The following is a 12,113-nucleotide window of genomic DNA, read 5'->3' as shown; positions in this document are numbered from 1 at the left end:
AAGTGAGAGAAACAAACATTTCCCATGTCCCAAAATGCAACCAAAGTCTCGTTTAGGGCAGAAAACTGAAGGCTGAACTGCAAAATAAAATTATTATGAGAGGCCTCACCTTGAGTTCTGGAAATAAGCAAATGGTCACATATAAATGAGCAAAAATTTTGCTTACAAGGGGATTGATTGGGGAATTTTCTTCTTTGCTTATGCACAGAATTCTGACCACCAGAAAAAGAGCACATAAATATATCAATTACCTCTTTCAGTCTGCTAATTTTCTGAAAACAGGGATGCAATTTAAGTCCTACTCATTGAAAAAATTAAGCAAGGAAATGCACAGAAACTTGGGAAATTGCACTGTTGGTTAAAAGTCAAAATTACACTGACAAAGATTTTCCGGAAAGATTTTAAATCCTGAATTTCAATGTGAAAATGCAGGGGCACATCAGTATCATGAACAGCATGGGGATCTTAGCATTGGCACTTATCTAAAATTTATTATTTCTTGGTTTTCTCGTAATTTTTTCCACTTTGAAGCGGGAAGAGCAATTGGCCAGGTGTCCTCACAGCAGTGAGGGGTGCAGAGAGCTCTCAGGCCTTTCCCCAGGAGTACAGAAATAAAAACTCAGCCCCTTTCCCTCCTCTGTCGTGCCCACTGGATTTGTAATTCTCTTCAGGATCTTGTGATCCTGACAAAGTCCCTAATTTTGGACGAATTTCTGGGTTCGGAGCTGTTTCAGTGCTAACTTTGCTTTCACTCCAGGTTTCAGGGAGCTCCTCTGGTTTTACAAGGTTTTGATCTTTTGTTTGGAGAATACCTGTCAACTTCAGCCACCAACAAATTTCCTCTTTTTTTTTATTGATAGGGATAATTAAAATGCTAATCCAGGTCGGTGGCCAAAAATAATCCTTGAGAAATGACAGTGGAGATCTCCTCTTGCTTGTCTATTCTCCTTTACAATAAAATTTCCCATTTAGCCAAGTCCTTAGCCACATCCTAATCCCTTCATAATCACTTTATTCTGCTCCTCTAATTTCCCATGTGACAGAATATCAGACATATTACTACAGTTCCAAAAGATGAGAGCTAATGTATTTTCTTTGTCTAGAACAATCTGATATCTTTTTCAAGAAAATCATGCTCTTAGTCTGGGCTGACCTGCTTTTAGACTCATTTTCAATCTACCTCCATCTCTGATTACTCCCTTTATTTATTCCTCCAATCAGCTTATTTCTGCACTCATAGTCAGACTTTCGGGGTGGTTTTGCATAGTAATTATGTGTATAAAAATCAGATTATTGCATGATCTCATTTTACTCACTTGTTCCACCACCAGGGCTAGTTAGAACCAGTGAAGGATGTGGTGCTTCCATGCTTTTATGAAGTGTAGCCACAGCAATAATTTTCCTTTTGTGAATGCATAGTTTGGTGACATCTTCGTCCGCTTTAACATCTTCAGCAGTTCTCTGCTTCACAGCAGCTCCAGGATCAAAATTAAAGACCTGGCAGGGAAAAGTCCAGCGTTTAAAATAGTGACTGCAGGCAACAAAGTCATGGAATTCACATAAATTAGAAATTTTAGATGGAATATAAATTTAGATGGAATATAGAGGAATTTTCCTCTCTTCTCCTGACTGCTCCTGTACTGCCCAAAAGATTCCTTGACAGGATGTTTGGAAACAAGAAATAAAAATTAATTAATTTATAATATATTCACATATAAATAAATATATATATATTCATGATATATGAATATATAATATGTATTTATAATAACTGAGTCAGATCCTCTCCAAGAGGGGAGCTGAAGTCTGTACTTTAAGGTCTAACTCTGGGTGGATACCAGATATTTCAGGGATGATCTGAACAGAGTTTGAGTCACCAGCATGGGCAGCTGATAAATATCATTGCACCTCGATCCAAAATGATGCTGTGCTTTACCTTGGGAAGAACAAGAGGACATTCTAGGCCACACTTGCACGTTCCATCAGTCAGCAAGTAAGTCTTCACCTGCTCCAAGCAGGATAATAAAGACCCACTGGGACTGCAAAGAAACAGAAATGATGGATATGAGCTCTTGGACAGGTCAGGATTTGTATCTGCTCACAAGGACAGTGGGTAAAATCACATTTCGTATTTTTTCTCTTTTTGCTTTTATTCAAGAATTGAGATAATACTCACAAAAAACCCCCAAAAAACCAAAAAACCAAAAAAACCAAAAAAACCAACCCAAAAGATATTTTAAAGGAAACAAAACTGTTGCAGCTAGGTCTCTTTTTTGCACAGTGTTTGGTTTCATTCAGCTAAAATTTCGACCTTCTCACTTGAAAGTATGAAATATTACACCAAGGAGCCAGGCCAGGGAGCTCCTGATAAACTGCACTCGGATTTCTCCAACTCCCACCAGAAAATCATTATCTGCACATCCCAAAATAGGGCACTGGGAAACTCTGTTATGGCAAAATCACTATTTCATAAGATGAAGAAAAAAAAAAACCCTTCCCGTGTCCCCAGCCTGTCACTGGCAGATTGTTCCTTGCTGCTGGGCCAGCTGAACTGTTTATCTGGAATAAACCACTGGTTATTAATGGCAGCTGTAAATAGCCCCAATTCAAACAAAACCAGCTCAAGTGGGATAGTTTGGATCACGAAAACACTCCTGACTCAAAATTCCAAGCTGTGACGAACTTTGGGTCTTAGAATCCAACACATAAACACCTCACCCTGCACGAGAACAGAGTCACATCTAAAGCAACATCTGCAAGCGACATTTGAAGTTCTGCTGACAGTTTAAATAAGTCATTTCTTTGCCAGGCATGCCCTGAAATAGTTATTTTTGGGAGAAGCGCTCAGGTTGAGTCTGTGTAGCAGTGACAGTTTGGAGGGTGAGGAAGATGAAAGAGCAATCTAAAAATAAAGGTCCAGGTCTGGTGACTGGTCAGGAGTCAAACCTTCCCTGCCTGAAATCCTTGGGGAGCAGGGGGAAACTGCTCTTTACCTTTATTTAATTTAATTAAAGCAGGATCCTGCCTGATCCCTTTGGATGTTCCCACTTGTCCTGCTCATGCTGAGCCCAGGCAAACTCCACACTGGAGGATGTAACAGCTTCCCATGGGAGAATCCCAGACTGACATTTGCTCTGGACCATCCTGTCTACACCCAAAATCTCTCCAGACACTTCCTGTGATCCTTAAAAATCTCCTGTAAAAAGGCATTTCTGGGAATATGCTCTGGAGCGAGGATGCTGTTTTATTTGCATTGGCTAAAAAAGGCTACTTTTCCTGGGATATTTTTAGAAAGAAGTAATTTTAAATAACTTTGGTGTGCTGTTTGCCTGGGCACACATAACTAGCGCAGGCTCCAGGAGATCCTGGAATCAAAAGGAGTGTGCTGCCAATCAGTGAGTGGAAAGGAAGGTCAATCCACTGAATCTGTGGGATGTGGGATCCAGCACTCTTGCTGCACTCACATGCAGGGTTATTTGTCCACAAAATCCAACTAAATTTTAAAAAGGGCCATTTTCCCCACTGTTTCTGCCTTGATCCTGGGCAGAGCTGTAGCTGCAGAGTCTCTTCTGTGTGTGCACAAAGTTACTGACACTTGTGTAACACAAATGACAACCCACAGCAAGAAACTGCCACAAAATCATGGAATTCCAGACTGGTTTTGGTTGGGAGGGACCTTAAAAATCAGCTGATTCCAGCCCTGCCATGGGCAGGACACCTTCCATTACCCCTCCAGCCCCATCCAGCCTGGCCTTGGGAGGCTTTAGGCTCTACTTAGCAGCTCTGTTTTGCTAAGAAAAGCCCTGAGAGTCAACTCAGCGCTTCTAGCAGGTAATGAAAACCAGTTAATGAATGGATTTAATCTTGATTTAATCCAAAGCAACTGCTGACAGCTGACAGGAAAGCGTCCGTGCCTTCCGAGGAGGCACAAACAGAGAGTCTTTATTCAGCTGGGATCATCTATTCCACTTAAATCATGTCAGATCTTAATATATCCACTAATTTTCCCTGGGATAGCTGTGGAGTCAATATTGTTTGACCTTTCTTTGCCTCCATGAACGCTGTGCAGGCTGGCAGGGCAGTGAGGAGCTTGTAGAAACTCAATCCTGGTGGATTCAGCTGCCCTCAGAGCCCTGTGGATGCTCCATGTCAGGCAGGAGATTGGATTTTTTGGACTTCCACCCTTTCCAACCAATACATCTCATACCAAACAGGAGTGGCAAATACTTTTGTTTCATCAAAACAATTCAGAGAAGATGACCAGAAAATTCACCGAAGAATTAAAAAAAAAAAAAATTGGAAAACTTGGGAAGAGGGCAGGAATGAGCTTCACCAAAGGTGGTGTGTAAAACTCGTTAGGGCTGGGGGAAATGAAGTTTAAAAGCTGGTGGGATTATCAGGGACCTAAAAATACCAGGAAATTTACCAGAGAAGAAAAAGATAAACTGGAAAACTTGGGAAGAGGAGAGGAATGAGCTTCCCCAAAACTTGCTAGGGCTGGGGGAAATGAAGTTCAAAAGCTGGTGGAATCGCCAGGTACACAAAAATACCGAATCATTATTTTCCTGATGTCCGGATACAGAAATTATTGGGGGAAAAATCCCTAATCCACAACTTCTCCTTTGCCATTGAGCTGTGAGTGAGGCAGAGGCTCAGTGAATTAATGAGAAATACAAGGGCAGGGTGGTTTCTCCTTGTCATGGGTATCACTGACATGGACTGGAGTTGGTTCTGCTAATGGAGAACACAAACAAGAAATCCTGGAATGCATCTGATCCTTTCAGGTAGTTTAGTGTAAAATTGGAGGGTGCTCTGGCTCATTAAAGACTTTGTACTGGTAATACATAAAATGTTGGGAGATGTGGTTATTTTCATCACAGAGCAGTGGAAGAAATTTAAGCAAGTAACTGACTGATAATCACATAGACCTGTGTGATGCAAACCCAATGTCCCCACATTTTATAAAGCTAACTTTGATCTTTTTTCCAATAACATTTAATTTAGGCTCTCTTTGTCTGAACACATTTATTTCACAGCAATTTCAATGCATTTCTTCGTGACCATTCCAGGGCGAAGCAAACAAAAATCCAATAAGCTGAGAAAATAAACAAATAAAGTACCTAAAACTTTGGATTTAGGTTTATGTTCTTGTTGTGGTTTTTTTTTCCCCCACATGAGAAATGTGAGGGATCCATTAAAGTTGGAGAACATCACTGATAATGAACACAGAACCTTCATGGGTATAAAAAAATGGGTTTGGAGCTGAATGACTTGAATTTAGTTTGAAAAGAATCACAAAATCATGGAATGGTTTGGGTTGGAAGGGATCTAAAGCTCATCCAGGTCCAATGCCTGCCCAGGGACATCTTCCACTGTCCCAGGTTGCTCCAAGTCCTGTCCACCTTGGCCTTGGACACCTCCAGGGATCCAGGGGCAGCCACAGCTTCTCTGGGAATTCCAGCCCAGCTCCTCCCCACCCTCCCAGCAGGAATTCCTTCCCAGTATCCCACCTCAATCTACCCTCCTTCAGCTTTCCAAGGCGATCTTGCACTTCAGGAACAGCTCCTTGACGTTTTTGAGCAGAAGAAAGGAGCTGGGCCAGGAATCCCCTGCACGTCCTGGCCAAACTCCACCAGACACCAGCCCAAGCCCCTGAGGTGACCTTACCTGATGTAGAGAACTCCACTTTGGTCCACCCTCCGCTGCCAACCAACGGGAACTTGCACTGCTGGTGGCCCTCCATCCGTGTCCCCTCCGTCACACTCCTTCCCACCATTCATTTTCCTGTTTCTGGTTATGAGTCTTCAAAGATATCAACAGTAAGGTGATATCCTTTTACTACATGTCATCCTGGCCTCCCAAAGCAGGCCCTGCAGCACAGCTTTCCCCAAATCCTACAAAGTGCATCGGGAGGCTCCAGCTCAGTTTGAAACCAAGTCCTCAAAAGTGGCCATTTTGGTTAATGAGTCACTTTCCCATTATAATCCACATTAAATATGCAACGTTTAACTCCTTATATATTCATAAGGATGAACTCTATAGATAAAAATTAGTGCTTCCAACTGGGGAAAATCATAATTCACCAATCCTTTGTTACCTGTCAGAAAGGAGAATGGGGAAAAGGAGAATTTCTAGTTCAACAGCATGATGGCTCCAAGCTTGATGACTGTCTAAGATAACTTGTGTTTCGTGAAAGCTCGTCTCATTTTTATAAACATGAGTCAGATCCAATACCTCCAGGTATCACACCCTTTATATGCCACATTCTTTTTTGTTTCTTTTTTTTTTGTTTTTTTTTTTTTATCTTCTGGTCATGATCCAAGTTGTCTCCTTGAGTTTCTTTGCTGACTCCTTGGCTCCAATCGAATGGCCTGAAATGATACAGATGTGGGGAAACACGTGAGCCATCCATCCATCCCTCCATCCATCCATCCATCCCTCCATCCATCCCTCCATCCATCCATCCATCCATCCCTCCATCCCTCCATCCCTCTGTCCTCTGCAGCCTTTCAGCCCAGTGCAGTCAGCTCAGGGAGATGTTTACAGCTGCAGCCTTTTCCAGAGCTTCAAATCAAAATTTTAAATGTCAATGGAACCATCAAAATAAGGCTCAGAGCAAACAGAATCCTGCCAGCAGTTTCTATTTATACGTGGATGTAATTGAGCTACATCTTAAAAGCTACAAGAGTGCAACTGCTGTTAAATAGTTGATGTGGAGTTTGGGTGAATTAAGGGATGCATCTTTTCACTGAATATTTTCACATATGCTTCTGTTCAGAACCATCAGCAGATGACTAAATTAATGCCCTTTAAAAACTGTTTAGAAAACTGAATGAATTTCATGTGAAGGAAGCTGCTTCTAGGCTTTGATAATATCCATAAAAATGCAAACCTCCTGCCTTTCGATTGAATTAAAATAATCATCTCACCCAAAAAATTGGGTAATAAAAAGGGAAAAGCCAGCAGCAGTGACTGATCTCTGAATACCTTCGAAACAATCTGAATATCCTCAGGAATAATTCCCCTCAGAGATTTTCTCTCCTGACAGAAGTTGTGTCATTCCCCCCCCAAAATAGTTTTTTCAAGGTGAAACTTGAAACTTGGGACTGGACATTTTATTAAGGTGAGACAAACGTGGAATATGGGATTTAAATAGTAAATACAGCAGAAAAAAGCAACAATCCTGAATTCAAATAAAGGATGGCACAGCTGACTGCTGTAGTGACATCATCAGGAGATTTTATTTGGGGTCAGGTGTCAATCCTGCCTCATTCCCAACACTAACATTATGCCAACATGTTAAAACATAATAAATGTTATAGACCTGACTGATTTTAATAAGAAAAGGTTTTGTTTTTTTTTTTTAAAGCCAGAAATGGAACATAAAGACATTTCTGCAATAACACCACATTACATCTATATTTAACAGTAATAACAGTTCCTTCCTTCAAGACCACTAAAGGAAGACTACAGAGGCATAAATATAGTCCTGGAAAATGTTCCCTTAAGTACCCTCATGGAGAACATTCCCTTTAGAAGTGCTGCTTAGAAATGTAAAGTTCCAAATGCTCCAAAAAATGAAAAAAAAAACCCAAAACCTCACCAGGTTATTTCCAAGGATAAAAGGAGCTGGTTGGACTGAGGGGCTGGACCAGGGAGTTGGCCAAAGGTTGGAATTTGTGATCTTGGAGGCTTTTCCCAACTTTAATGACTGTGTGATTTCAGATTCTCTGCGGGATGAAGATTCTGGAATGGGACCTGGTCCCACTTTCCCAAACATTCCAATGGGATGAAATCCTTGGCCAGCCCAAAGTGGGGAAGGGACAAGAGGGATGTCCCACAGACACCTTGTCACGTCTCCTATCCAAACAACCCACCCTTTAATCTCTCAGAACACAGAAATAGGATTTGGAGAGCTCCTGGCAACAGTTCAGGCCTCGCTCAGGTTGTCAGTTCAGAAATTTGGGGGTTTGAGTGGTTTTATCCTGATTAAGGAGGGAGCAGAGGAGGTTTCACCAAAAGCAGGCCAGAATTTACCTTATTGCTGAGAGCTGCAGTGGCATTTTTACTGTAGGTCGCATGAAAGGCTAAAAAAAGCTAAAAAAATGTCCCTGATATTCTGAATTAATTGAGAATTAACCTTCTGTAATGCAATAAAATCAGAAAATTTATCCAATACTGGGAGCACCCAGAGCAGGGGAAGTTGCTCCTGTCTCAGCCCAGCCTTTCTGTGGCTCATGTTGCTATTTGGGGCCATTATGAGCAAATAACATCCAGCAATTACTTATTTTTCCAAGAGACACCTCAAAATAACTTTTTATTTCTACAGGTTCTGCAGGGTCCTGCCTCAGCTCTCATTCCACCTTCACCACAGGATTCTCACATCTAATCAGATAAAACTTTGTCTGGACTGCACCTGGGGAGAAAGAGGACTGAAAAAAGCTAAAAAAAAAAGATAAATCACTGAAGTGTTTAATCTGTGGGAAGTATTTAAATATTTTTGGGAAAAAGAGCAGGGTTAGGTGGGATATTGGGGAGGAATTGTTCCCTGTGAGGGTGATGAGGGCCTGGCACAGAGTGGCCAGAGAACCACTGGGATGGTGGAAGCTGAAGATTAGAGGATCTTTAGAGGATCTTCCATTCCAAACCATGCTGGAATTCCACATTTCAATATCCTTTTCTCCCCCAGGTACAGAAATACTTCAACCCTCACACTCCCCCAAGCAGGAGCAGTGCCCAGAGCTATTCCCAGCTCCCAAATTTCACCTTTCTGTGCAATTTTCTGTGCTGGGAGGACACCCTGAGGTGCTGGGTGTGGTGTGATACAGGAAACAGGGCTAAGGCTGCCTGGGAGTTTCCAACACACACAAAATCCGTGTGTTTGTAGGAAATGCTCATGGAAGTGAGATGATTTTCCCTAAAATCCAGCCCAGTTCCATGTGCATTTCCATGAAGTAAAGCCCCCAGTGACCTCTGCATGTTGCTGTAGGCACAAATGGCACAGGTAAGAGGTGCCCCAATCCATAATTCCACGCTGAAATTCCATCATAAGCCACACATGGAAAGTTCCTGGGTGTTATTTGATTTCATTTATTTAATAACATCAATTTAATTTATTTAATAACAACTCAAAGCTCTACTGGTGCAGAGATTTACAACAGGACAAGAGGGAACGGCCTCAGGTAGGCTCAGGGTGGACATCAGCAGGAATTTCCCCATGGAAAGGGAGCTCAGGGGCTGCCCAGGGAGCTTTGGAGTGCCCATCCCTGGAGGTGTCCCAGGAATTCCTGGAGGTGGCACTTGGGGACAAGGTGGGCATTGGGCACAGCTGGGACTCCATGACCTCGGGGCTCTTTCCCAACCTCATTTCTGGGCTCCTGAAGGCCAGAATCCCAAAGGCTTTTCCCAGAAGGGAATCTCCATCCCAGCCAAGGCCAGCAGCAGAGGTGTCCCTGCCCCAGCCCCTCTGGCAGGGACATTTCCTGTTCCCCACAGCCCCAAACCCCTCACAGCACCAACACAAAAGGAGCCCTGAACGTCCCTGAAATCCCACTTTTGGACATTGGGGGAAAAATTCTTCCTGGAAAGGGAGTTCAGGGATTGGAACTACCCAGGGAGGTTTGGAGTGCCCATCCCTGGAGGTGTCCCAGGAATTCCTGGAGGTGGCACTTGGGGACAAGGTGAGGGTTTGGGCACAGCTGGGACTCCATGGGCTGGGAGGGCTTTTCCAGCCTCAGGGATTTGGGGATTCCAGGAGTGCAGGGCTGATGCAGAGCTGATGCACTCCTGATCTGCCCCTTCCCCATCCCCGCTCTCCCTGAACTTCTTTGGAACTGGGACACAAAGCAGTTGGATTTTGGACCAAACGCAGAGTTCTGGACACTGGAAGGATTTCCATCAGCCGTGGGCTGAAATCCTCCCCTCAGCCATCTCCAGAGCAGTCCTGTTATCTCCCCACCACTGACACAACTCCCCACATCCAAACCAGCTTCTTGCCCTGCGCCAGCACATGATGTTCAGATTTGTTTTGCAGTTTCATTACAATATCCTCCAAAATGTTTCACTGGAGCACTTTGCAAAAAGACACGAAATTCCTTCCCCCGTTAGCCCCCTCGACCCCCTCTCTGCATGGAAAATTTCTCCTTAATTTTCATCTGCTGGAAGGGTGGTTTCAATTTTTAACGGGATTCTCTCCCTTTTTTTCTTTTTGAAATGTTGGATTTCAGGCAGCCTCTTTGCACACTCAGCTGTTAATATTTACTTTTCTGAGCCTACCTGAGTTTCTGAGTCAAGTGGGAAAAAAATAGAAAACTCGATAGGATGTAAAAAAAAAATTAGATTAGATCTTATTAATTGTCTGGATTCCAATCTGTTACATATGATAAGAAGAACATTGATTTTATTAATAAGTTGGACATTGAGCCAATTAAGACAAATTTTGAGAGGTTGATATTGCAAATTATGGAATGGTTCGTGCTGGAAAGCCAAAAAAAAAAAAAACAAAACAACATTTAAAGCCCATTTTGTTCCACCTCCAGGGACACCTTCCACTATCCCAGGCTGCTCCAAACCTCTGAGTAATAATTTTTTCCCTCTTCGAATAGAATCTAAATCTCTCCCTTGTCCTCCAAACACTTTTGATGCTCCATTACCTTTTTCTTACATGAATCTGGGAGTGCCCAACAATTCCCTGGACCCACAGTCCCTGCCTCTCTGAGGCACAAATCCCCATTCCCACCTATGGAATAGCCACTTTTGGGATATAAAACTTTTAGAAAACATTTAGAAAAAACCCCACCGAACACTGCTCAGAGACACAAATTACAATCTCATTTCCAGGGCTTTCCTTTCTAGCACTGAAAAAACCTCCAAAATGAGAAATGTTCTTGAATCATAGTCCTGGGGTTTTCAGAACTAATAAGAAATTTCAGCTTCTTAAAAAGCATCTCTTTCAAAGCACTCAGTGCAAAGGAGTTTTTATTTAGTTGCCACTTGCACGTTATTAATCTGTTTAAGTCTATCAAAGCAATTAGCCAGGATTCTCCTGTATCATCTAATTAGATACAAATGTTGCATCATTTATTTTTTTTTTTTTTTTTTTTTTGGGAATGCTTTCCCAGTTTGAAAAGCAGCATTCTCCTGACTAATTAGATCAGTGGTGAATACTTCATGAGGGCCTATTTTTAGGCCAGTGATTCAACAAACAAAAAGTGCCTGAAGTAGGAAGGAAACCTCGAATCCTTCAGGATTCTTTTCCTTGGGGTGGTGTCCAGGGCCATGGCAGAGCTCTACACATGATTTACTCGTGATTTACTCAGGATTTACTCATGATTTACTCATGATAATATCACAATATACTCGTGATATGCTCTGGCCTTCAGGTTGAAAGCAGATTCCACTTGTAAATACAGAGTATTAAGAACATTTTGCCACAACCAGAAATTTGCTCTGCACTGAATGACTTCATTAAAACGAGAATTTTAAATTGCCCCAGTGTAAACTCACTTCACACCAGTCCAGCCAGCTCTGACATTGAGTTATTTCTAATTTTTAAAGCAGTTTTTTTACCTATAACAAGGTCTATATTCTCCTATTTTACACCACTCTTGATGCTGTGGGATTTTTTTAGGATTGGGAATTAACCAGTCCATGAAATAATTCCTTGGAGGTGTCCCAGGAAACCTGGATGCAGCACTCAGAGCTCTGGGCTGGTGACCAGGTGGGGACTGACCACAGGGTGGGCTCAGCCTCGGAGGCCTTTTCCAACCTGGATGATTCCCTGAAGCCACGTGGGTGAATTCACCCATAAATAACAAAGATCCAGGAGGATTCCAAGTCTCTGTCCCTGTTCTCCACCCCCAGGAGCTCCCTGGATGTCCCCCAGCTCCCAGCACGTGCGTGGACAGAAACCTCTGGAATTTCTTCTCCCAAGCCTCCAAGAGCAGCCACTTCAGCCCCTGCTGTTCAAATAAAACAACAGGGAAATGATTTCCATGGAGAAAAACTGATTTCTGTCCATGGGATGCAGCTGGTCATTGGGGACATGCCACAGAAATGCCTTTCCTTGGAGCATTCTGGATCTGATGTGGATTCTGGATTCTGATGTGAAGTGA

The 12,113-nt window shown here is 42.7% G+C and overlaps 1 protein-coding gene across 3 annotated transcripts in view; it reads right to left on the bottom strand.

Annotated features, from left to right (window-relative positions):
- Window positions 1-12,113, bottom strand: part of MBD5 (methyl-CpG binding domain protein 5) — a 110,975-nt gene that overhangs the window by 24,794 nt on the left and 74,068 nt on the right. For 2 of the 3 annotated variants that reach the window (XM_066323188.1, XM_066323189.1), the window contains 3 exons: window positions 5,668-6,371; window positions 1,937-2,039; window positions 1,317-1,497 (listed from right to left, as the gene is read on the bottom strand). In XM_066323188.1, coding sequence (XP_066179285.1) covers window positions 1,317-1,497; window positions 1,937-2,039; window positions 5,668-5,780 — 397 coding nt within the window. In that variant the 5' untranslated portion in view covers window positions 5,781-6,371. The remainder of the gene's footprint in view (window positions 1-1,316; window positions 1,498-1,936; window positions 2,040-5,667; window positions 6,372-12,113) is intronic. The other variant, XM_066323187.1, reaches the window with a different exon arrangement.

This window comes from Sylvia atricapilla, chromosome 7, assembly GCF_009819655.1.
Source record: "Sylvia atricapilla isolate bSylAtr1 chromosome 7, bSylAtr1.pri, whole genome shotgun sequence".
Taxonomy (NCBI): domain Eukaryota; kingdom Metazoa; phylum Chordata; class Aves; order Passeriformes; family Sylviidae; genus Sylvia; species Sylvia atricapilla.
Note: the sequence above shows the minus strand (reverse complement) of the source record. Positions and strands in the feature narration are given on the sequence as shown.